General features: G+C 46.5%; 1 protein-coding gene and 2 long non-coding RNA genes across 3 annotated transcripts; 2 read left to right on the top strand and 1 right to left on the bottom strand.

Annotated features, from left to right (window-relative positions):
• Positions 1 to 99: 99 nt before the first annotated feature.
• Positions 100 to 24446, bottom strand: BIRC2 (baculoviral IAP repeat containing 2). The gene is given in 11 exon segments (XM_047692857.1): positions 100 to 765; positions 873 to 914; positions 1177 to 1431; positions 1922 to 2164; positions 16728 to 16776; positions 17581 to 17659; positions 21284 to 21383; positions 21476 to 21512; positions 21515 to 22012; positions 22014 to 23578; positions 24271 to 24446. Coding segments are annotated over 10 exon segments (1857 nt in total). The 5' UTR covers positions 22374 to 23578; positions 24271 to 24446; the 3' UTR covers positions 100 to 571.
• On the top strand, positions 12722 to 13139 carry LOC125079336 (uncharacterized). Its single transcript, XR_007121091.1, has 2 exons — positions 12722 to 12848; positions 13055 to 13139. It is a non-coding gene; the product is annotated as an uncharacterized LOC125079336 (long non-coding RNA).
• On the top strand, positions 15361 to 17702 carry LOC125079335 (uncharacterized). Its single transcript, XR_007121090.1, has 2 exons — positions 15361 to 15886; positions 17544 to 17702. It is a non-coding gene; the product is annotated as an uncharacterized LOC125079335 (long non-coding RNA).
• Positions 24447 to 26740: the final 2294 nt, after the last annotated feature.

The raw sequence follows: 26740 nt of genomic DNA, 5'->3' as shown, positions 1-26740 counted from the left end.
AGTAACTCATTTAACCCTGATAACCCTATTAAGGCATGGAAAAAATACTTTCTAAGTCAGGAGAAGAAAATACATTCTCAGTCAGGAGGAAAAAGACGATGCAGTCTTCTTAAAGAATTTTATTACGAGGTTTCTCACCAATTAGGGAAAAGCTTATTTACCAGTAAGAAAAAAGTCCTTATTTTAAAACACAAGTGGAAAAACACCAAAAAGAATTTGGCACAAGTAACTGGTGAACTCCAGCATTCCCCTGTCCAGTTCCTGTCAACAGCACTCTCTCGGGGCACACTCAGAGCTTCCAGAAAGAACACCAAACATGCCCTTGTCACGTGACACCTCAGGGCACCAAGGCTCCCCCATGACCTCTCCCTGCACGCACACGCACATTAACACAGCCCGTCACGCGCAAACCCCCCCATCTAAACGGAGATTAAACGGGACTTAGGATATTAACGTTCTGAAATGAGCACTAGCAGCGAAGCAGAACACAACACAAACGTCCTAATCTAAGAACCAGTAATTCCTCTACACCTCAGATGGCTCCCAGTGCTCAGCCATCTCCTGAAGACTCCTACGAGAGGAAGGTACGCACGGTGCCCTTAATTATGCCCCTGCAGATGGGGCACTTTCTCAGAGACGGGGCGCACTCCTGGCACACGACCAGGTGGCCGCAGGGAATGAACACGATGGACACCTCCTTGTCCATGCACACTTTGCACGTCCTCTCCTCCTGCAGCCGCCGCAGCTGCTCCTCCAGCGACAGACCTAGTAGGAACAGCACACTCTGTCACACCGGGTTTCTACTTCACCTCCCGATAAAAAAAAAAAAGAGTAATATTTCCTTTTGGTCTTAAGTCTTCATTTTGTTTTACCTGAAACGTCTTCTGTTGGAATATACTTCATGTTCTTGTCCACTGAGGAAAGAAACACACCAAAAGGCATTATTCCCCCAAAGACCAGAGTGCGTCCCCCACTCCTCATCTCCTGGAATACCACGGAGGCCACTGCAGACCGCGAGTCACCCAGTCACACTGCTCGGGCAAGCAGAGCACGCCGCTGTTCTAGAACTACTTAAACGTACACACTAGAGTCCGCTAATTCGATTTACCTTGTTTGTCAAACAGAAACACAAACATAATCCCACAGATTTCTGAAATAATCTTACCAAAAACTCACCAAATAAGTTCTTGTATAACGTGGAGTCGATTTCTTTTAAGCAACTTTTGAAGATGTTGGCCGCAGCATTTCCCTTAACTAAAACGGTATCAATCAGTTCTCTTGCTTGCAAAGGTATCTGTGTTTTTTGTTTAATGATATCATGTTCCTGTTTATTAATTACATTGGCCTTTAAAAGATTATCCAGGATAGGAAGCACACAAGTCAACTGCTGAAAGAGAGCCATTCTGTTCCTCCGAATTAATGACAAATCATCTTCATTTAAAAAAGAAAAAAGAAAACAAATCCATTAGATTTTAAAGGGTTCCAACTATACACACATAGTCACTAACAACCAAGTCTACAAACAATTTAGGCACTAAATAAAGAGGAGCTTGAAAAGGCAGCATAAAATCACTGGTTCACACTTAACCTTGTGCCTATTGCTCAGGAAACTTCCGGAAGATTTAGCTAAGGCATATCGTATAGTATGCGTAACACAAAGGATCTCTGTTTCTGTCATTTCTAAAAGTCCTCAAACCCTGCTGTTCCCCAGAAAGCAGAACTGTAAAGGACACTAACACTTACAATCCCCTGTACCTCCCCCACGGAACAAATGACACGGACTTCCACTTGCATCCCATCACGTCAGTTCTACAAGCACTTCGGTCAAACTCCCTTATCTGACACCCACAATCTGTCAGTTAAGCAAAGCCAGTCCTCTGAGCCTTGCAGAACAGGGCGGGCAACTAACATTCCCAAGTACCTGACGCCATTTCTTCAGTTGGCTGGTCCTTCTCTTCTTCTCGGGACTCATCTTCCGCATTAAGCAGCGCTACCACAATCTCGTTCACGGTTCTGTAATTCTCCCCAGTGCTCAGGATCTTACTCTGCACGGTCTGCCTCACCAGGCTCCTGCTGAAGCCCATCTCCAAGGCGGCCGTCACCACGGGCGTGTTCATCATGACTGCGTCTTCTGAACAACTTTCTCCAGGTCCAAAATGGACAACTATTTGAAAAGACATGCACCAATGCTAAATTCCACAAATGTGAAAATACACAGAAAAATCATGACGATGGCTCAATCTTTACTCTCATGTGTTCATGCCCTGGTAAGGCCCACGAGCTTTATGCACCAATTTCCTGGAATTCCAACATAGGCGTGAACACGAGAGGATTGGTGAGAGTGGAACAGGGGGTATCCTCTTTTAAATATCACTTCCGACATGACATCTTGGAACCCACTTAGTGAGAGACTCTCTAAGGACAGGGCGTAGGAACCCGTGTCTTTTTCAATTCCCAAAACGAGTCTGATGTACAGCTATTCTGGGAACGAATGCGCTGCAGGACGGCAGGTCCGCCCCGGAAAGCAGGGCACCAGCAAAGACTTTGCTAGGCTGGCCGCAGTTTGGACTTGAAGGGAAATGGGACCCAGAGAGGCGGCGGACGATCCAGAGTGACCCAGATGGGAAGGAGAGCGAAGTGGGAGAGTTCACGCAAAATACATCCCACACCACAGTAGCAAGATGGGACTGTGCTCACAACAGACACTTGGAAGGACAGAGAGCTGTGTCACGCGGCCACAACAAACTGCCGGGATGAGGACCACGGACATGGCGATCAGGGAAGTACCTTCTGGGAGCAGGGTTGGTGCTGACCCATACGGCACTTGGGGGGAAATCACAAGAGGCGTCATCCTTCATGACGCGTGACCGCCCTCTGCTGGTCGAGTGTTCTAGTAAACACCAGCATAGCGCGCCCGCAGCTCAAAGGCCAGCGGCAGCACCTCTACCACAAGGACAAGCGTGTGAATAATGCTAAGAAGGGTCAGGGGAACTTCTGAAAGAAATCTTCCGGGCAAGACAGCAGCAGGCATAAAAGCCCTGAGACAAGTTCCTGACGTTCAAGAACTAGAAAGAGGGGCGCCGGGTGGCTCAGTCGTTCAGTGTCTGCATTCGGCTCAGCTCATGATCCCGGGGTCCTGGGAAGGAGCCCCTCGTCAGGCTCCCCACTTAGTGGAGAGCCTGCTTCTCCCTCTCTCTGCCTGCTGCTCCCCCTGCTCGTGCTCCCTCTGTCAAATATTTTTTTAAAAATCTTAAAAAGAAAATTAAAAAGAACAAGACTGGTGAGTAGCAGTGAGGAGGGCAATCCCCAGACCGTGTACAGCCTTGCCAGTTTACCTTGCACTCTAGGTGTGCTAGAATGTTCGGCAGGCATTTGAAGTAAAGAACGGTAAAACCCAATTTGCGTTTTCAGAAGATGATTTTGGCAGCTTTGTAATAAACGTTCATGAGATTCAATGAGGAGACCAGCCAGGTCATCAGGAAGACAGGGATGGCAGCGTGGATTGGGCTCACAGTGCCCTGTGGACATGGGGAGACACACGAAGATTCAGGGCTGTCAGGAAGGCAAGGATGAGAGGACATCCAACGGATGAAACACACCAAGTAAAGAGAGGAGCGGGGAGGATGCCTGGCTTGAGTCAACTTTCTGACCTCAGCAGGTGGCTACCGTTAACTGAGATGGGGAAGACCAGACAAGAACAAGTCTGAGGGATCAAAGACGAGAGAAAAGGTCTACCCTGATCGTATTAACTCGGAAACACCCATTATAATCAAGTTGAGATTTAAACATGTAGCTGGACATGCCAGCCTAGAGCTCAGGAAATGAAGAAGTAAATCTGGGCCAAGTGTTGAGAAGTTCTCCATCATTCGTGGTTCGAAAAAGGAGCCACCAAAGGAGACTGTTCATGACCAACCAGAGAAACAGAGGAAAACAGCGAAGGTGGTGTCCAGGAAGCCAGGCGAAGAAGGTGTATGAAGGAGGATGTGGGAGAGTCACATCAGTGAGACTACCAAGTAAGACGTCCCCCACATGTACTGTGACCAAGTAAGACGTCCCCCACGTGTACTGTGACCAAGTAAGACGTCCCCCACGTGTATTGTGACCAAGTAAGACGTCCCCCACGTGTACTGCGACTCGACAGCCATCTGGAATCCACCAGTGAGCAACTGCACCTCTGTGAAAGCTTTGAGATCCAGGCAGAAGACTGTGAAACCCCAGCGGAGCCCGATGCCAAGGAGAACTGTTGTAACAAGTCAGGCCTGCACCCCGACGGCTGGCCCGCCAACACTGGGCCTGGCTACAGACCCAAGAACAGCTCCACACCCTCAGGATCTGGCTACAGGCCCATAAGACTTGATCCTGTCGCCAGCACCCCACACAAAAGAATGAGGAGGACCCAGGCCTACCCGTGCTTTGGCATACAGACATACAGACCCCAGTTCTAGCTCTCGACGCTGAAACTGCCTGTGAACTGCATCCCACCGCGGTCCGGGAGCCACTGGAGGTAAACCCACTAAATTCCGTCAGAATGCAGAATCAGACCAACCTTTCCCAGCGTCAATCTGCGCACAGTCCTGCTGGCACAGGGACGCAGCAGGAGACACTACCCAGTGCACACCTGCAGCTCCTGAAAGGCCTCAGCCTCATTCCACAGCGGCACAACCAGCGCTGGGACCCAGAGAGGGACACCCCCATCTGCACCTCTAGAGATCCTGCGAAGCTGCAGCCTCTCCGAACACCATCAGGAAGCTCTCCTCCCCACCAAGAGACACGGCCAGAGACATGCCCACCTGTGCCTCCAAAGCCAGGTCTGCAGACCTCAATCTTGGCAGTAGAACCAGAAACAGCCCTGGGCTCAGTTCCAGCCACTCGCAGCCAGGGTCCAGGGCCCCATTCTGCTCCAGACAGGAGCCCTTCCACTGACCTAGAGGGGGCCACACCTGTCTGCATATCTGGTAAGAGCCCTGCCACCTGCGGACCCAACTGTGGACCGCACTGCAGACCCATGTCCCAACATCCTGCAGAACGGTTCGCTGTCCTCCATCAGGGGACCAGACAGACTCCACGCCAGCCTGCGCCACTGGCAATAGTAAGCGCACCAACCAGAGATCCCACCACAGACAAAGCAACAGCCTCACAACTGGTCCCAAGCAGGTACACACCAAGGGAACGGACAGGAAAAGGTCTCTGATCTGCCAAAACCAGTCTGTAAAGACTAGAAGAGATGTTTCTTTCCTCCAGTGCTCAGACACCAATGAAAGGCTCCTCAAATCATGCAAAACAGGCCACAGGACAACAGCAAAGGAAACCAAGAAATGGAGACCTACAATCTGCCTAACAAACTAAATATTATCATCTTATACTCAACGCAATTCAAGAAAACAAAAGTAGGCAACTAAAAAAAATGAACTACATTTCAAAAGTTTAATCCACAGAAACCACAAAAAAGAACCAAAGAGAAATCCTGGAACAGAACTGGAAAACTGAGTCAGGAGCTTCAACAAGTGACTTGACCACGCCAAAGAAAAAAAATCAGAGAACCTAAAGGGACATTGTTTGAAATCACGCAGTTAAGAGGAACAAAAAAGGAAAAAGAATCAAAGAGTGAAGAAAGTCTGTGGAAGTTACAAGACACCAGCAAACAAATGAGCATCTACGTCACAGGAGTCCCAGAGGAGAAAAATGCAGAAGTTTATTTAAAGACGAAACAGCTGAAAACGTCCCAAATCCTGGGAGAGATTTTCCAGTTCTGTTATTGTATTCTCCAGCAACAGTAAAAGCAAAGAACCACAAGCATGATCAACCCAAACATTATTCTCAAATGTGTAATAGTGAAAATATGAAAAGACAGAGCTGAAGAGAGAACTTTGAAAACAGCAAGAAAAAAACATCTGCTCACATACAAGGGACACCCTCAGCCTCTCCACACCCTGTACATCCTGTACGTCCTCCACACCTGTACGTCCGCAGAGACGGTACAGCCCAGCTGAGACAGACTCGGAAAACAAAACCACACCAAGAACAATGACAAAACCATCCTTCAGAAATGAAAAAAAAAAAAAAAAACAAAAAAAGACAGACGTTCCAGAAAACCAAAGTTGAAGATGTTCTTCAACATTAAACCTGCCCTAAAACCAATGCTAGCAGGTTCTCTGCAAGCTGAAACGGACACTACATAGCAACACGGAAACGCGCGCCAGTGCGCACAGCTTCTTGGTAAAGGTAAATACGGAGTCAATTCAGAATACCCTGTTACTGTACCTCTGGCATGGAAGTGGAACAGTAACTTCAGTAACTACAACTGAAATAACTTGTTAGACGGACCCGCATCAGGAGGGGCAGATCAACAGCGCAAACTGCGCGGTGGAGAGAAGTGAGCGGTTACCAGCCCTCTTGAGACGCTTTCCGTGAACATGCAGGTGAGCACGAACACAAAACCTGGAGGGGACACACAGGATGTAAAGCGAAGGATCTAAAGCACGCTAGTACAGCAGTCAGTCAAGGATTACAGCGTGAGGGAAGAAATGAACAAAGAACTGGGGAAAAAATCGTAGTAAGTCTCCAGAGGACCAGTAGTTACTTTAGAACGTCAAGGGACTACATTCTCTAGTCAAAAGACACAGAGCGGCTGAACACATTTAAAGAAACGAGACCCAACAGTAAGCTCCAAAGGAGACTCCGTCCGGCAGGACGAAAAGAAAAGGGATGGAAAATTCCACGCAAACGGCAACCAAGAGATGAAGCGTGGCTACCTAGCAAGTCAGACTTGTGGCCAAAAATCGCTGGGAGGAGACAGAGGCGGCTGCCACAGAGGGCGTCAAGAGGACGTCACAGATGCACAGGCGCGTGCTCGCACCACCGGAGCCTTAGCCTTTAAGCCAGGGGCAGCTGGGCGGATCCGTCGGTTAAGCTGACTCTTGATTTCAGCTCCCGTCACAGTCTCGGGGTTGTGAGATCGAGCCCCGTATCAGGCTCTGTGCTCAGGGCCGTCTGCTTGAGATTCTCCCTGTCTCTCACACACAAATAAGATCTTAAAAAAAAAATGTTTAAAGCAAATATTCACAAAACTACAGTGCAGAAAAGACCTAATACCTACAAGTAGGAGGCTTCAACAGCACACTTCCAGCGCTGGCCAGAACGCCCGGGGACAGTGTTCCTAAGGAAACCACAGACCTGCACAGCACTCCGCCGAGTGGGCCTCACCCCACAGCACCCAACACGCACGCTTCTCAAGCTCTCGCCCAACAGTCCTCTCAGGACAGATCTCAGCCTCTCCTCAAAGCTTTAACAACCTGCAGATACGGAAATCACATCAAGTATCTTTTCCACCTACAATGGCATAAAACTAAAAATCAGTAACAGAAAGGAAACTCACAAACTAAGGAAGTCACAAATACAGGAGATTAGACACACTCCTGAGCCACCAATGGACCCGACAGGGTATCAACAAGCCATCAGCAAGTACTTGAGACGGACAAAAACACGACATACCCAAACTGAGCAGATGCAGCAAAAGCGGTTCTGAGAGGGAAGTTTTTAGCAAGAAATACCAAAATTAGGCACAATGAAAGCTCTCTGGGGCGCCTGGGTGGCAGCTGGATAAGCATCCAACACTCAGATTTGGCTCAGGTCATAGTCTCAGGGTCGTGGGACCGAGCCCCAATCAGCCTCCCTGTGCAGAGGGGAGAATGCTTGAGATTCTCTCTGCCCCTGCCTGCTACATGAGCTCTCACATGCACGAAAATAAGCAAATCTTTAAAAAAAAAAAAAAAAAAGGCTTAACTTTTTATGTCCAGAAAGCAGAAAAGTAAGGTGGGGGAGAGATGAAGTAAACAGGTGAAGGGGATTAAAATGCACTCATCTTGATGAGAACTGAGTAACATACAGAATCATTATATCATACAGCTGAAATTAACGTAACACAGCTTATTAACTACCCTAAAATTTTAAGAAAACTTACTAGTTGAAAAATTAAAAATGAAAAATACAAACTAAGCCTCTGGTGAACAGAAGCAAGAAAATATTAAAGATCAGAACAGACATAAGTGCCACAGAAACTGTAAAAACAAAAGCAAAAAAAAAAAAAAAAAAACAATGGAACACTAGGATTTTTTGAAAAGATAAACAAAACTGACAAACCTCTAGCTGGACCAACCTGGAGAAGAGAGGAATCATACAAATTAGAGCCATTACAGATGACGCACCAAATGTCCAGAAGGTCCTAGGAGACTACTGTGCGCGACTGCACACTAAGAAACTGGACGATATATACGAAATGGATGAATTCCTAGAAACCCACAACTTAACCAAGACTAAATCAGGTAAAATAAAGTATCTGAACAGAGCAGTAACAACTATGATAACTAAGTCAGTCATCAAAAATCTCACAACAAAGAAAAATATGGAATCTGATGATTTCACTGATGAATTCTACTGAAGATTTTAAAAAGAATTAACACCAACCCCTCTTAAACTCTTTCAAAATACTTCAGAGAAGGAAACAATGTCAGAATCATTTCAGGAGGCCAGATCACCCTGAAACTAAGACAGATTAAGGACATTTCATCCTTGATGAACACAGCCACGAAATGGGGGGCGGGGGGGGGGGGAGGGCAGGGACAGCTAAAACGGTGGTGGAGCTGGGGGGGGGGGGTAACCTCAGACTCACTTCGTCCCTTGAACTCAGCCAGGTAACTATCAAGTCATCCTAAATACCCCAGAAATCACCCTGAAGACTGACAGAACAAACTCCACAATTACAGGGAAACAAGAAGCCACTCTGAAGAAGGTACAAGTGTGGAAATGTGGTCTGGGAGAAGAAATGGACGCAGGGCTGTGGAGGGGAGGGAGCCCTGGTTGCAGAGAAAGGGGAGGGAGGAGCACACAGGGAACGCACAAGGAGAGTGTTTCCCCAAAGGCACAGCCTGGGAAAATGACAGGGGCTGCATTTCCTGAGTTCCTGCAACCAGCCAGGATTAAAACCTGGGGTTTTCAAGGTCGGCAGGCAGGGCTAGAGGCTGGAGGTGCTGCCCCACCACTGGAGAGGAGGCAGGCAAACAACCTGGGGGCCGGACAGTGCGGAAACAGTGACCTGAAACGCCTGAAAACCGCCTGCAGCACACAGCGGGGGAGACTACTTGCTCTTCTTGGAGAGGCAGCATTACAGAGACGCCTCTCTGGGCACAAAGGCACCCGCTGGCCCCATTTCCCTCCCCGCCTCTCAGCATAAACACAGACCCACCTGCAGTAAACAGCACAGCGCGTACCCCGTACCCCGCTTATACCGGGTCCCACGCCCCACCCCACACACTGCTGGGAAAGCCCTTCCCGGTCAAGCCTGCCTCCGTCGCAGAGCGGCGGGCCCCTCCTCCAGAAGACAAACAGAAACCCCTGCCCACACCACGTCTCCCAACCAGGGAGTTCTGCAAGGCCTCAGTTCTGGTGGAGGTGCTGACAGGTCTCATTTCACAAACAGACCCGAGCACACCTCATTAAAACTCACCACATTCGGGCCAGGGACCAAACGCTGCCCACAGCGGGCAAGGAGAGCCCGTGCAGACCGCCGGCCCGAAGGCCAGAGCAGCCAAACCACAGCCGCAGAGCGTGTGCAGCGCACACCTGAGGCACTCCCTGAAGGGCCAGGCCCTGGGCAGTGCAGGGCCTCTTCTTCAGAAGGCCGTTGTTTTCAGGAGTAGGAGACGTAACAGGCTTTTCTAACACAGAGAAGGAGGAAGAGACTTGGACAAAATACCAAGATGGAGGAATTTATCCCAAATCAGAGAACAAGATAAGGCCACAGCCAGAGATCTAAGCAAAACAGATGTAAGTAACATCTGACGGAAAATTTAAAGCAATGATCATAAGCACACTCACTGGGCTTGAGAAATGAGTGAAAGACTTTAGGGAAGCCCTTACTACAGAGATAAAAGAATAAAACAGAATCAGCGAGAGACGAAGAATGCAGTAACTGATCATGGAAACAGCAGCCTAGAAGAAGCAGAGGAATGAATCTGATCCAGAAGACAAAGTAATGGAAGATAATGAAGCTGAACAAAAGAGAAAGAATTATGGTGGGGCACCTGGTGGCTCAGTCCGTTAAGCGTCTGCCTTCAGGTCGGGTCATGATCCCCTCGTCCTGGGATCTAGTCCCGCACCAGGCTCCCAGCTCAGTGAGGGGTCTGCTTCTCCCTCTCCCTCTGCTCCTGCCACCGGCTCACACTGTCTCTCTCAAAGAGATAAAGAAAATCTTAAAAATAAATAAATTATAGAATACAAGAATACACTTGGGAGAACTCAGTGACTCCATCAAACACCCTAACACTGGTATGACAGGAGTCCCAGAAGAGAAAAGGGGGCAGAAGATTTATGTGAGGAAATAACAGGAGAAAACTTCCCTCATCTGGGGAAGGAAAGGGACGTCCAGATCCAGGAGGTACAGAGAATTTCCCTCAAAATCAATAAAAGCCAGCCAACACCAAGATACACTGTAGGAAAATTTGCAAACCATAGTGTGAAAGTCTTAAAAGCAACAGGACAAAAGAAGTCCTTAATTTACAAGGGAAGACCCATAAGGCCAGCTGAGATTCCCCAGACACTCGGCAGGCCAGAAGGGAATGGCATCATGTAGTCAACGTGCTGAATGGGAAGCATCTGCGGCCAAGAATACTCTCCCCAGCAAGGCCTCTTTCAGAATGGAAGGAGAGATGAAGCGTTTCCCAGACAAAACCGAAGGTGGTCATGGTCATTAAGTCAGCCCTGCAAAAAATACTACTAAAAGGGCCTCTGTGAGTGGAACAGATCAAAATGATATACAGGAAAGGAACAGAGAAAATCTCCAGAAACAAACAAAAACCAAATAATAAAAAGCACTACAGTCAAATCTATAAATACTCTGAATATAAACAGACTAAATGCTCCGATCAAAGACATATGGTGTCAGGATGGGTTAAAAAAAAAAAAAAAAAAAAACCAAGACCCCTCGATATGCTGCCTACAAAAGACAATTTTAGACCTAAAGACACCTGCAAATTGAAAGTCAGGAGGATGGAAAACCATTTATTATGCTAGCAGATGTCAAAAGAGAACCAGAGTAGCCAGACTCCTATAAGACAAACTAGACTGTAAACCAAAGACTGTAACAAGAGACGAAGAAGGTCACTGTATCTTCATTCGTGCATCTGTCCACCAAGATCTAACAATTGTAAATATCTATGCCCCCAACTTGGGAGCAGCCTAATACATAAAACAATTCAGAACGAACAAAGAAACTCAATGATAATGACACAGTGAGAGTAGGAGCTTTAACACCCCACTCACATCAAGGGGCAGATCATCAAAGCAGAAAATAAGGGAATGACACACTGGACCAGGTGGACATCACAGACATATTCAGAACGTTCCATCCTAAAACCACGGAATATACATTCTTCTCAAGTGCACACGGGACATCCTCCAGAACAGATCACATCCTGGGTCACAAATCTGGCCTCAACAAGTACAGAAAGACCAAGATCATACCTGCATATTATCAGACCACAACACTATGAAACTTGAAGTTGATCACAAGAAAAAATTTTGAAAAACCACAATACATGGAGATTAACAGCATGCGGCTAAGGAATGAATGAGTCGACCGGGAAATCAAAGAAATAAAAGATTCCATGGAAACATGAAAATGAACACGATGGTCCAAAGCCTTTGGACTGAAGCAAAGGCGGCCCTGAGAGGGACGTACGCAGCAATACGGCAGGAAACAAGGAAGTCCCAGATACAAAACCTAATCTTACACCTAAAGGAGCTGGAGAGAAAAAAGGAAATCTAAAGCCAACAGGAGGAAAATATTAAGATTAGAGCAGAAATAAATGATAGAAAAAGTAAAAACAAAAACAAAAAAACAAAAAACAACACCTAGAACAGATCAATGAAACTGAGAGCAGAATTTGGTAAACCCCTAGCCGCACTTACCAAAAAAGAGAAAAGATCCAAATAAATCACGATGAGAGAAATCACACCTCCACAGAAATACAGGCATGAGAGAGCATTATTAAAAACTACACGCCAACACACTGGACAGCCTAGAAGAAATGGATAAACTCCCAGAAACACATAAATTACCAAATAAATTACCAAAACTAAAACCGGAAGAATAGGAAACTTGACCAGACCCATAACAGCAAAGAAACTGAATCAGCAATCAAAAACCCCTCAACACACACAAGTCCAGGGCCGGATGGCTTCCCAGGGGAATTCTCCCAAACATTTAAAGAGTTAATATCTATTCTTCTCAACCAGTCCAAAAAAAAAAAGAAAAGGAAGGAAAACTTTCAAATTCATTCTATGAGGCCAGCATTACCCTGATAGCAAAACCAGACAAAGACCCCACCAAAAAAGAAAACTACAGGTCAAGAGCCCTGATGAACGTGGATGTAAAAATCCTCAACAGAATATTAGCAAACTGAACCCAACAGGACATTCAACGACTCATTCACCACAATCAAGCAGCATTCACTCCTGGGCCGCAAGAGTGGTTCAACATTCGCAAACCAATCAGCAAGATCCTGAAGACGGAGAGTAAGACCCATATCCCCCTAACAGATGCAGAAAAAGCATCTGACAAAGTGCATCACTCGTGATAAAAACCCTCAGCAAAGATTTAGCGGAAACATACTTCAACATCATAAAGGCCCCGTATGAAAAACCCGCAGCTAGTACCCTCAGAGCTTTTCCTCTAAGGCCAGGAACAAGACAGGGGTGTCTACTCTCACCATTACTATTTAACACTGGAAATCTTAGCCTCAGCAGCTGGACAACAAAAGGAAATAAAGGGCATCCAAATCAGGATTAAAAAAGTCAAACTTTTGGGGCGCCTGGGTGGCTCAGTGGGTTAAGCCGCTGCCTTCGGCTCAGGTCATGATCCCAGGTCCTGGGTTCGAGCCCCACATTGGGCTTATTGCTCAGCAGGGAGCCTGCTTCCTCCTCTCTCTGCCTGCCTCTCTGCTTACTTGTGATTTCTCTCTGTCAAATAAATAAATAAAATCTTTAAAAAAAAAAAAAGTCAAACTTTCACTATTTGCAGGTGACATGCTACTCTATATAGAAAACCTGAAAGGCTCCACCAAAAACCTGCTAGAACAGATGTTTAAAAAAAAAAAAAAAATCAACATAAAGAAATCTGTTACATTTTCATACACCAATAATGGAGCAGAAAGAGAAATCAAGGAGCTGATCCCATTTATAATTGCACCAAAAACCGTAAGATATCAAGGAATTAACCTAACCAAAGAGGTAAAGGATCTGTACTCTAGAAACTACGAAACACTCACGAAAGACACGGAGGAAGACACAAAGAGATGAAAAGACATTCCATTCTCAGGGACTGGAAAAACAAATATTGTGAAAATGTCTATGCTACCCAAAGCAATCTACACTTTCAATGCTGCCCCTATCAAAATACCACCAGCATTTCTTACAGAGCTAGAACACCCAACCCTAATAAAATTTGTATAGAGAGAAAAGAGGGGCGCCTGGGTGCCTCAGTGGGTTAAGCCTCTGTGTTTGGCTCAGGTCATGATCTCGGGGTCCTGGGATCGAGCCCCACATCGGGTTCTCTGCTTGGCGGGGAGTCTGTTTCCCCCCTCTCTCTGCCTACTTGTGCTCTCTCTGTCAAATAAATAAATAAAATCTTAAAAATAAAAAAAAAGAAGAACCAGAAAAGACCCCAAATAGCCAAAGGAATGTTGAAAAAGAAAACCAAATCTGGTGGCATCCCAATTCCGGACTTCAAGCTGTATCACAATCATCAAGACAGCATGGTCCTGGCACAAAAACACACACACAGATCAATGGAACAGAACAGAGAGCCCGGAAATGGACCCTCAACTCTATGGTCAGCTAACCTTCAACAAACCAGGAAAGAATGTCCAATGGAAAAAAGACAGACTCTTCAATAAATGGTGCTGGGAACACTGATAGCCACATGCAGAAGAATGAAACTGGACCATTCTGACACCACACATGAAAATACTGAAAATGGATGAAAGGAATCCATCAAGGTCCTAGAGGAGAACACACGCAGCAACCTCTGACATCAGCCACAGCAACTTCTTACTAGAAACAAAAGCAAAACAAACAAAACTAGAAACAAAAGCAAAAATGAACTACTGGGACTTCAGCAAGATATAAAACTTCCGCACAGCAAAGGAACCAATCTACAAAACTAAAAGGCAACCTTCACAATGGGAGAAGATATCTGCAAATGACTTACCTGATAAAGGGTTAGTAACAAAAATATACAAAAAACTTCTAAAACTCAACTCTCCAAAAAACCAATAACCCTACTAAACAATGGAGAGAAAATATGAGCAACACTTTCCCAAAGAAGACATACAAATGGCCAAAACACATGAAAAGATGTTCAATGTCATGTCACTCATCATCAAAAAAACACAAACCAAAACCGCAGTGAGAAACTAAGCCTGACACCTGTCAGAACGGCTAGAATCAACAGCCCAAGAAAACAAGTGCTGATGAGGAAGCAGGAGAAGGGGAAGCCTCTTCCACCACTGGGAGACTTGTAAAGTCATTCGGCCACTGTGGAAAACAGTATGGAGATTCCTCAAAACATTGACACTAGAACTTCCCAGGGCACCTGGGTTGCTCAGTCAGTTCAGCATCTGATTCTTGGTTTCACCTTGGGTCATAATCTCAGGGTCGTGAGATCAAGCCCAGTGTCGGGCTCTGCACTGGACAGGAGTCGGCTTGAGAGTCTCCGCCTCTCCCTCTTCCTCTGTACCCCCTCCTCCTGCTTGCAAACGCATGCTAAAATAAATCTAAAAATTTTTTTAAAGGGAAAAAAAAACTTCCCTATGATCCAACAATCTCACTTCTGCGTATTTATCAGAAGGAAACAAAACCACTTTCTTAAAGCTTTTCTGCGTTCCCATTTCACTGCAGCATGATTCCCCTACAGCCAGCCGTGAGAACAACCCCTAGCGTTCATCAGCAGACCTGAATAAAGAAAACGTGGTAATATGTGCAGAATATTATTTACCCATAAAAAAGAAGGAAACCCTGCCATTTGCAATAACATGGACAGACGTTATCAGAAGAGTAAGTTCTAAGAATCTAATATCCAGTGTGCTGGGCACAGACTACAGTACTGGTTCACACATGTGCAAGTTACAAAGAGTAAATCTTAAATATTCTTACTACATAAAAAAAGTAAAATTATGTGAGGCGACTGATGTGTTAATCTTAACATGATAATCATTTAGCAACATATGTGTATCAATCACATCACTTTTTTTAAGATTTTTTTTTTATTTATTTTCAACGTCCATGTGTACCTTTTTTTTAAAGATTTTTTTTATTTATTTTCAACAATCACATCACTTCTTAAAGTTACACAGCGTCATACGGAAATTCTATCCCAATAAAGCTGGGGGAGGACGAGATTAAGACTCAACTGTCTGAATGTGGGCACCAGGCCAAGCAGTGGCTTTTGGCTTTACAAAGGTGGTGGGTTCTTGGTGACCCTGACAGGAGCACTTTTTAGTAGAGTTAAGTTCAAGAAAGAATAGAAAAGAAATAAGAAAGTAAGCACAGATAAATCTTTCTACACATTTTATTGTAAAGGGAAGCAAAGAAGTGAGACAACAGCTAGAAGATGACATGAACTCAAGGAAGGGTCTTTTGGGGACTGGCTACAGTACATCAGGTTCATACACTGAAATAAATATTCTGGAGACTGAAAACCTGATGCTATGGAAACAGAAGGGGCCGAGCACTGCTGAAGCAATATTCTGATGCTGGCAGGAGGCTTGAGATCCAGAGGACAAAGGACAAGGAGAAAAGCTGGCCTTAGTTCCTTCATGAAACGAACAGAAAGGTGAGTGGTACGGACACATCTCAGACTGGTGGCTTTGCTGGGAGGAAATGGGAGCAGCTCTCTTTTGATTGTGTCTATTTCCTCAGTGATGCAAGATTATGAGCTGTGAGTTACGGAAGAGAGCATAGAAACTTTCAAAGAGAAAAAATGTGACAGTCCCTGTATTAGGGAGCTGCACAGGGTGGTCCATGGAAAACCTGGTTATACATTTAGATCAAGAGCGGTGAGCCCTGCCGTCATCACACAAGAGGTAGTTATCATGTCAAAACCAATTCCAAATCCCAACACCATTCCTGAGTCATCTGAGTCATGGTGTATGCCAAGAAATGGTGCACTGTCATCTCATTTGGACACCCAACACACGTCAATTACATAGGTTAACTATATGCCAGATGTGGCCAGAACTAAGTTCTAACTAGATCTATTTCCTATCCTTGCACTAAAATAGTACACACCTAATGAACAGCTAACATCTAGCCCAATTCTTAAATCATCCATCAACTAGCCCTTTCCAAACATACTGGCTTACAGAAAACTTGTCCTCTTTGGACGGCTTACTGTTCACACTTCTCATCTAGTATTCTCTGAGCTATCTGTGATGGTCACTTCTCTTCTGCGTATGTCCTGTTCCCCAGTTGGAAGGTCAGCACTGAAGAATAAAGTGTAGCAGACTTGCTAAAACGCTGTATAAGCGTCCTGAGTCTTCGGAGATACATAATATTAGTTAACTTCCCAGCACTTTTTCCTATGTCCTCAGAAATCAAACCCTCTGTTACATACTTTTATGCTTAACATTCTTCTAAAAATTCCCATTCTACATCTGGAATACTTTCATACGTACTTGGTGGATCAGGATTTTCATCTCCAGGAGTATCTGATGTTGACAAAAGCTATGAAACAGGAGAAAAATTAATAGGTAAAATAAAAAATCTCAACCTTAAACAGAGCAATAGGATAAGTTTACCTCCAGTAACACATACACTCTTCTGAAAACTAGGCAATTTATCTACTTACTTTGCTCTGTCTTACCTTCATCATCAAAAAATCCCCTTAAACTTTACCTACTTCCAAACAGAGTTCAAGTACTTCTCTAGTTTCAGGGAAGGGGAAGAATTAATGGTTCCTCATTTCATTTGAAAGATTTTTCAGCTGGATCACTCCCAGAGGCTCCAAAGTCCTAACAAGTTTTTATTTTTCTAGAAAAGATGGAGGAGACACTACCGATCCTCCTCCAATCCCACCACACATTTGTACACTGGGAAACGGATTTCTCAGAACCCTGAAAGCAAGAAATCTTTTTTTTTTTTTTTTAATTTATTCATTTAGAGAGAGCAAGTGAGCAGGGGGAGGGGCAGGGGGGAGAGAGAATCTCAAATATGCTCCCCATGAGCAGGGAGCCCAGCACAAGGCTCAATCCCAGAACCCTGAGATCATGATTTGAGCCGAAACCAAAACTAGATGCTCAATAAGCCACCTGGCGCCCCGTAAAAATTTTTTAAAAAGCCCTGAATAAGCAAGGTAGTTACAAAAGTAAAAATTAAAGGTCTCATTAATTGGATATAAAGCAATTAACCATACTTAATAAGAAAACACAATGTTAAGAAAATACACATGTGAATATTACTCTTAATAAATATTCTTTGTCATTATCATTTAGGAGAATTCAGCGTTGACAAGTGTAATAACTTACTCACCTGCTCAAGAAGGTGAGGGTATCGAGCTTGAATCTCATCAACAAAGTCCTGCCCTTTCATGCGTATCAAGAACTCACATCTATAACAGAAGATGACAATTACTTGTGAAGTGTTTTATACCTTAAAAAAAAAAAAACACCTGATTTTCTAGAAAAGTGGATTTCAAACTCTGTGCCCCACAGTATTAACATTTTACATCACAACCTAGTACACATCTGTATTGAGCAGGAAAAAATCCTTAAAAATCCTCATAAAACACTAACTCTTACTACGTATTGATGCATTCTGCCATGTTCTACTTAATCACATTAACAAGTAACAAGAAAAGGGTTTAGACCTCAAAGGAGCACAAGCTAAGACCTGAAAAATGCTGTTCGGACAATTTACTTTCGGCATTTCACATAGTTTCAAAAGCTGTAATTAGTATTCCTAAAATGGGATCTTTCACAACGTAACTGCTTATCTTTCTCAGGGATCCCTCTTCCGATACCAGTGAAGCACAAACCCTCCTTCCAAAACATAGAGAAACATTTTCATCTCTATGCATAATGATGGTGTTTCCCAAACACTTGTTCACCAACTCCCAGAGCTGCTCGAAAGCCTTCCAAGAAGCTCACTGAACGGCTACTTCCATTTTATCCCTTCGGTAGCTCATTAAAGTGCTGCTAACCACAGCTCAGCACCTACCCGCAAAAACGAGCCTCCACCTACGCCCAGCTGCGTGCAGAAACTATGCCCAGCTGCGTGCAGAAACTAAGAATGAATCAGAGCTGATGTTCAACATCACACAGTGCAACTTCTAGAAGACAGCAGAAAAATCTTTTTTTCCTTAGATCACTCAGCTAAGAGACCAAAAGCATAATCCATACAGAATAAAACCAATAAAATGACATCCTCAAAAGCCACTGTTAAAACAATGAAAAGACAAGCCACAAACTCAAAGGTAGCAAAGCACACCTGTTAAAGAACGTGTACCCAGAATGTTCTAAGAACTCTCAAAACTTAGTAATTAAAAAAACTTTAAAATGGGCAAAAGATTTGGACACTTTACCAAAGAAGATATGTAGAAGGCAAATAAGCCGCTCACCGTCATTACTCATTAAGGAAATGCTACTGAAAAGCGCAGAGAAGTGTCAGGGCACCCCTTCTGGGATGGCCACACTAAAATGATGATCCCAGTTACAGCTAAGGATGTGAGACACCGGGAGAGCTCACGGGCTGCGGGCAGAAACCTACAACAGCACAGTCGCTTAAGAAAACAACACAGCACTTCGTCGGAAGTGAAAACTTGCCACACACCCCATCCATCCCACGCCCAGCTGGTCTTCCAAGCCAAATGAAAACATCGGTCACAAATGTTTATTAATGTTTACAGTGGCTCTATGCATATCGCTCCAAGCTGGAAACAACCCAGATGCTCTTCAACCACTGACAGCCGAGAATCAGCAGGGACCACGGAAGCAAGCTCATGACTTCAGTCTGTCACGGAGATAAAACAGCTCATTCTCACGATGTTCTCAGTCGTCATACAGTTTTTAATTATTTTTGCTCTGGGACCGGTTAATTTACATTCATTATGATTAAAGCAAGTACAATGAGCCCTGGCTCATATATCGCCCCTCCTCTAAGAAGTTCAGTAAGGACAGAGATCATGGTCGTCGTCGCCGTTACATCTCCAGCATCTGAAACGCCCTCCAGCCGGCCCTCAAACACAGGACAAGTAACACCGATAACAGTTATCCATTCTGGTTTTCCATTTACTGAGGTTAAAGATTATCCACAATTGTAATTTGCTGCTTTCCGAAGTGTTCACACAAAGCACCCTAAGCCTTTTTCCCTTATTTAACCATTTCAACAAAACACAAATGATGGAAACAAACCAAGATTTTGTTTTCTTTTGTTTTACCAAGGACAAAATGCAGTAATTCCAACCCTGGAACTGAAAATCTATTTTTGTCTTTCTAATACTGCTATTAAGTTTCAAATTTTATGCACCCAATCCCATAGAGCCAAGCATAATCAAGTCATTTAAAATTCTGACAAAATACATTTTCCTAAGTAATCTAAACAATATGTCACTTTTAAGAATTAGAAGGTCAAATTTTACCTTGTTATATTATGAATATTAAAGATAAAATTTCAGGGGCACCTGGGTGGCTCAGTGGGTTAAAGCCTCTGCCTTCGGCTCAGGTCATGGTCTCAGGGTCCTGGGATCCAGCCCCGCATGGGGCTCTCTGCTCTGCAGGGAGCCCTCTTCCCCCCCCCCCCCCACTCTGCCTGCCTCTCTGCCTACTTGTGCGCTCTCTCTGTCAAATAAATAAATAAAATCTTTAAAAAAAAAAAAAAAGATAAAATTTTAAAACACAACTTTTAACAATGTACTGATCCAAAATAAAATACTTCAAGTTTATGTTTAAAAAAACCGACAAAAATATGTTTTAATTTCCTGAAGGGGTTCAAGAGAGTCCTCGTCATTATGAAAGGCGCTCACAGGTCAAAACACTGCCCTCTATGATCCCACCGATGGGAGATACCTAGTCAGACTCAGACAGACAGAAAGGAGAACCGGGCTGGGGTGGGGGGTAGGTATGGGGAGTTCCTGTGATGAGTACAGTAAGCTTGGGAAGATGAGAAAGTCTGCTGGTAAAGACGAAGGAACAATGTGAACATACTTAATGCCACAGAATAAGCTTAGAAACGGTTAAAATGGTAAAGTTTATTATTTTTTTTCACAATTTAAAAAAAACTATCTAGCTCAACACCCCACTATACAGATAAGAACAGTTTCAGATAGGTCACACAACTAGTCCAAGTTCACACAGCTCCTCAAAAATGAAGCATTTCTAATTCTATTTCCATGAACAATACTGTCTCTCAATTCTTTGTAACAGGACATACTGCTAGAAACACAGTGACTAAGATATCACAAGATCTTATCACGAGATAAACTGTATAGAAAAAAATAACTTACAATTATAATCAGATTTAATCAGCTTTCATTATATGCATTTTTGTATTTGCCTTTTTCTAGATCATTTTATGTCCCTTCTTATTCTCCTTTTCTCTTACATTTTTTCCAACTATTTTCTTTTGTGCAATTTTATACATCTTTGTAACCCTTAAGATTTCTTTAAAACAAAAATGGGAATGCTACAGATAAAACATATGACCATAATTATAAATGAACCCTCAAGAATAAACTAAAATTAGGGGCACCTGGGTGGCTCAGGTGATTAGGCACGACTCATGATCAGGTCACGGTCTCAGGGTCCTGGGATCCAGCCCAAGATCAAGCCGAGCACCCAGTCTGCTTGTCTTCTCCCCTCCCTGCCCATCCCACTGCTAGCATCCTCTCCTCTCTCAGTAAGTAAGTCTTTTTTAAAAAAATCATAGCGAGTTATATTACATCCTGAATACATGGCTTACAAAAGGAAAGAGAACATTCTAAAACATTTTTATCAAAACAATTAACGTGAAAATTCGGGTGTGTTTTAAGTTATTAAGTAATCTCTACACCCAGCGTGCGGACCGAGAGTCACATGCCCCCCGGCTGAGCCAGAGGCCTTAGATGTAGTGCTCTACAAGACCAATTTCCCAACAGCATAAAAGCAGCTTTGTTATACTGAAATGGAACCTAAATTCTGCAAGCACACCTGCCTCTTGTAAGCACAGTTTGGGGCAGTAATACCTTTCAAATAGTTACCTTGGAAACCACTTGGCGTGCTCCACCCACGGGTCGTCTCCAGACTCCCAACACCTTAAGCCGCCATCACAACAAAAGCATTTGACATCATCATTGCGACCTAAAGAAAACAAGACTGAACTTACACACACATCCTAATACGGAAAACAAAGTGAACGCGATAAAACATACAAGCACGTGAGAGGTTCTTACCCACGTAATAGAACCCAGCACTTGCCAGCTTGCTCGGGGCCGGACCGGTACGCCGGGCGGCCAGTACACGAACGTTCTCAGTCGAGCCGCGTGTGTCTGCATGCTCAGATTTGAAATGCTAAACCGCAGCGTCTCCAGAGAGTTTTCCAAAAACGGGCAGTTGGGGAAATGTCTGCGGTGTTCTGACATCGCATCATCCTTTGGTTCCCAGTTACTCAGGGTCCCACCACAGGCAAAGCAGGCGACTTTGTCTCCAGGTCCTATATAGTAAAAGCCAGCTCTTGCCAGGTCTGATGGGGACAGAAAGGTTAACGGCCACATATGGTAAGTAAGAAATCTGGCCTCTTCGGTACTCATTGCATAACTGTAGGGGTTAGTCCTCAATGGGGAGAAGTCTTCCACTGCTCTAGGATTAGCAGGGCTCCGTGCAAGGTTGGCATGAGAACCACTCAAGGAGCCCCCATGTTCCGAAGTGGGAGATAATGAATGTGGAGAACAGTTTCTCATTGGAGAAGTCGCCTTAAGGTGAATCCCGGCTAGTGAGAGTGACCAGACTGTGAATAAAACTGCAGCTAGGATAGAGCTGTTTGTGCTTTTCAACAGGATTGTCTCCAGGTTTCCAGTTGTCCAGCATCAGGCCACAACAGAAGCATTTGACCTTGTCATTCACACCAGTGTAGTAAAAACCAGCCCGGGCCAGACTCCTCTCTGAGACGGGAACGCCACTGGGGAACGTTGAGTATGTAGACATTCTATAGAGTTCACATGAAAAGTCGTATTTTATTTTCTGTTTGTTGCCAATTGTCTCATTTGGTAAGATCGTGCTATCTTCCATGGTACTCTTAATTCTCTGACATGAAGAACCTGGGAGAAGTCTTTGGGAAGTAGTTTTGTGCATGAGCGATTTTACTTTTTAATGGCCAAAAACCTTCACATGAAATTTCTCCTCTCTTCACATGAAATTAGTTCCTTTACCACACAGAAGAATCAAACGAAAGGCTCCAACTTAGGTAAAATTCACTACACCTTCTTTATGGGATTTACACCTGAGTTTACACTCAGGTGGGATGAGTATCCTAAATTACCACGATAACATCTAGTTGTTTCAGATTAACTCTTGGTAACTCAATGGCTAACTGCTCATTACTTGGTGTAATATTAATATAAGGCCTGAAAGAAATTGGCACATTTATGGAAATATGCTAAAACTTGATATTTTGAGGCCGATATTCCAAAATTCTAAAAAATTATAGGGTACTTAAATTATGCTTTCAATATGCTTTTAGTTAGAAGTTACAAAGCCTATTCATCAAGCCAATTACTGATTATGCTACAAGAGGGAAAAACTATATGCAGATTTCTTTGAAGCCCTTTAATATGGTATTTTTTTTTTTTTTAATCTTGTTTTACTCTAGCAAACAAGAATAAAGTCTTCTTAGGGTCAGATTATCTATCTGAAAGCTAGTCTCACACAGGTTATCCCCACAGTATTTACTTAAGCAGGTCGTACTAGCTACAAGGACAGCTTCTGGGGACATCAACACCCACAAGCTGAACCTACACCTGTTTTAGTGTGCACGTCCAACAGATTCTGCTGCAGCTAAGTGCTAACTCTTCCACCTTTGTGAAATACTGTATCTGCTCCCACTTCCCACAGCCTCATGGTCTTCCTCGCTCCGCACACCGGCTAGACTTGCTCACCTGAAGGTAAGCTCTTCATAAACCCTTTAACCATAAAATTTCCACAACAGGAACTTTAACATGCCTTTAAAGATTAAATAGCCTGTTTTTAAACATCATATATCTAAGTCATTCATTTTGTAAGAGAAATCAACTTAACATGACACAGTGCATCCTTCCTCGTGTCATCACATATGAGTAACTATTAGGAACAGAATCGTTTACGCACAATACACCAACAGCTAACCTACTGGCCTCCCTTCCTCAGACACCTGCCCCTTTCAAACTACACTTCATACACAAAATTACACTGCACAGCATTCCCGCTATATCCCTTTATAAAGTTTCTGCGTCTCCATAATGGGGTTTATCACTGCCGGGGAAAGAAATGACGGGAAAGACGGGCTCTTCCAGGCTGCGAATCTGAAAAGAAAAAAGAAGGCCACTTCAGAAAGCCGCGCTTTCCCGGCAACGAGAACGAGCCCCGGCGTACCCCGTGCCGTCCACGGCGACTTACGTTCAAAGACGACCTTCCACAAGCCGATGCACCGCAGCCCCAGCGGCAGTCACCGCACGTCTGAAAGCCGTCCACCTCCGAGGGAGGCCCGACACGTCCTCCCAGGCAGCGCCCTCGCTCCCGCCCCCCTCCCCTGGCGAGTCGGCCCGCGGTCAGCGGACAGGAGCGCCGCTTGCGCATCGCAGGTGGGCCCGGCAGCGGGCAAGTGACCAGGCGCGACAGGCGTCAGCCACTCACCAACGCGAAGCCCCGGGCGCCGCGAGGAGCCAGCGCGCACGCCCGCCTCGGCCACGGGCCCAGGCGGTGAGGCCCGGGCGGTGGACTCCGGGGTCCGCCGGCGGCGCAGGGCTCCCCCGACCCCTCCCGCGCCCGGGAACCGGCTGCACGCCCTGCGGGGACGCGGCGAGAGCGGGGTCCGGTGCGCGCGCCGGGTCGGCCCCCGCACAGCTCGGCCGTGAAACCCCGACGACAAGTGTCCGCGACCGGGGGAGCCCGCCGCGCCCCTACCCCCGCGTCCGGCCGAAGGGCCGCGGCCTACCCCCGCCCCTCCCCGCCCGCTGGCGCTGCTGACCCGCGCCCGCAAGGGGCCTACACTCACCGCGGGGCCGGTGCACCACACGCGGACACAGCGCGACAGCCGGCGGCCTCCCCGGAGTCCGAACCGCGTCGTCCCCGGGAGATGCGGCCGGCCGGCGCGGCTCCGGCGTCCCGAGCCCCCGCCCAGACGGGGCACGCGCTGACGCGCGCGGACGCACGCTGACGTCAGCGCCGCGCCAGGGCGCCGAGATTCTGCGTCACAGAGCGGGCGGGCGGGGCCGTACCGTTGCCGGCTCAGCGGCTGTCTTTCTGTCTCCGCGCCACACATCCTCCTGAGGCGCCGTGGCATGCCCTGGGCCGCGGGGTCGGACCGTCGGGAAGCCGGCGGGAGCGCCGCGCTTCACTCCGCCTCGCCTCGCGGACTCTCTCCGGGGCGGTGCCGGCGTGTGCGCCTGCGCCCTGGGCGCCTGCGCGCGGGAAGGGCAGCGGCCGCCTGGCGGCGCTGATTAAAGTTGGTTACAGCCTGGCCTGTGTCGCGTCTGGAGAATCACGCCCGCTCTGCCGTCCCTCGGTCGGGGTCCGTCCGGCGGCAGGGACGGGGGCGGCGGCCCCGCGGGGAGCGGCAGCGACGAGCGCCGTCCTCGGGGCAGGGGAAGTCCGGGGTCGACGCCTCAGAAATTTCCAGACCGCCGGGCGCTCTCCGGGGCGGCCGGGGAACTCCGTGCCGGCTTCCGGCCCCTGCCGGCCGAGCCCGAGGGCCCGCGGGGGTCGCTGCTGCGCGAGGCGCGGCTCCGGGGCTAGACCGGGAGGCCTCCGGGCGCTCGGCGCCGCTGCTCGGGGAGTTCCAGAACCTTCCATGGGGGGTGGTACACGGAGGAAACGGTTCGCGGGGGGTCGGGGCCGTCCGGCGTGTTCAGCTCTGGTCGTGACCAGGAAGCTCCGAGGACGAAGAACCTCCGTGCCGCGATGTGCCGCGCTTCGGGCGCGGAGCCGTGAATACCCCCGCCGTCCCACGGAATAATCCGGGTGTCCCGAACTCTGCTCTGCGGCCTTCAGTCGCGCACGGCCGTGCGGACTCGGTGTCCGCTCGCTCCGCTCCGGCTCGCGTCTGCAGGCCGGGCCCCGGCGGGGTGTGCGCGGCTGCGGAGGTCGCGTTGCGGCACTTCCCACGGTTCTGGGGAAGCGCGGGGTCCGGGACGAGTGGAGGGAGAAGGACCGGCTGGAAGGGACTCGTCCACCGGATCCAGCTTCCGTGATGCAGCCGCAGCGGCTGGCACGGACCGTGTGGGCACCCGGACGGGCGACTAAAGCCGCGGGAGCGCGGCAGACAGACCTGCACCGTGTGCGTGAGTTCGCTAGGCCTGGGTGCCACGTATCCGTGGGGAAGGGCTTAGATGGCCCGTCGTAGTGCTGACATAGTCGCTCCGAAGGAAAAAAGTAGACCGTGACCTATTAAAGTAAAGAACTTCTGTGGGTGAAAGCCCTGAAAGTAAACAGGGAATCCGGGGGTTAAACCTATTTCCTGACGAATAATCCACTGCAGTTCTCGTCGTTACTGGGGCTGCAGGTGCGGAAAGTGGTTTTCTCGACCCTGCCAGGTTCCGGCCGAGTCCGCCCGCTAGCAGGAAGAGCACCGCAGAAACAAGGTCAGCGACCTGTGTGCCTCGCGTATGCACACCGTGGGAGAGGCCAGAATACCGAGGAGCTCCGCGACAGGGTGCAAGCCATCGCCTTAAACTCCACCTTCAGCTAAAGACAAAAGATGGTGGGGGTGGGGAGTGGGTTATGGGAAGTTACCAGAAAAGCACAGTAAACAAGGGCAAAACTGTTATACTGATTGAAGTCCTTGCCTTCTCCACTGATAAGAACTTCTAGAGATCTGGTCACCCCCTCTTCCTGGTACGGCCAGGAAGACACCCTCACAGATGGGGATTTCCCTTATATGGAGAAACCTCTCTCGGGGGGAAAAAAACCTCAGTTTTCAGAGTTTATCCTTAGTTTGACAATACCCTGGTCTCCAAATTATATTTATCTAGACCAGGGCTATCCAACAGAAGTTTAATGTCCTCTACCAAAGTAATTTTAAAATTTCTAGTAACCATATTGGGTAAAAAGAAGTGAAATTATTTTTAGTATTGATACAAGCCAACATATCCGAAATATTACTTCAACATGTGATCAATATAAATTATTGAGATATTTGACATTCTTCTGTACTAGGTCTTTAACATATCTCATAGTTAGCATATATCTCAATTCAGAGGAGGGGACATTTTAAGTGCTCAGTAGCTTGGCTAGGGGCTACCTTTTCAGACCACACAAATCTACTTTCCACCAGAATTCCCAATATTTTCAAGTATGAAGACCTCTCAAAATGTTTAAAGGATAACCACAGTATAGTTTGACACTTCTTAAAGACATTTATTTCAGAGAAAGAGTGTGGGAGGAGGGGACAGAGGGAGAAGGAGAGAGAGAGAATGTCCAGCAGACTCCACACTGAGTGCAGAGCCCGACCTGGGGCTCCATCCCAG

The sequence above is a fragment of the Lutra lutra genome, chromosome 10 (genome assembly GCF_902655055.1).
Source record: "Lutra lutra chromosome 10, mLutLut1.2, whole genome shotgun sequence".
Taxonomy (NCBI): domain Eukaryota; kingdom Metazoa; phylum Chordata; class Mammalia; order Carnivora; family Mustelidae; genus Lutra; species Lutra lutra.
Note: the sequence above shows the minus strand (reverse complement) of the source record. Positions and strands in the feature narration are given on the sequence as shown.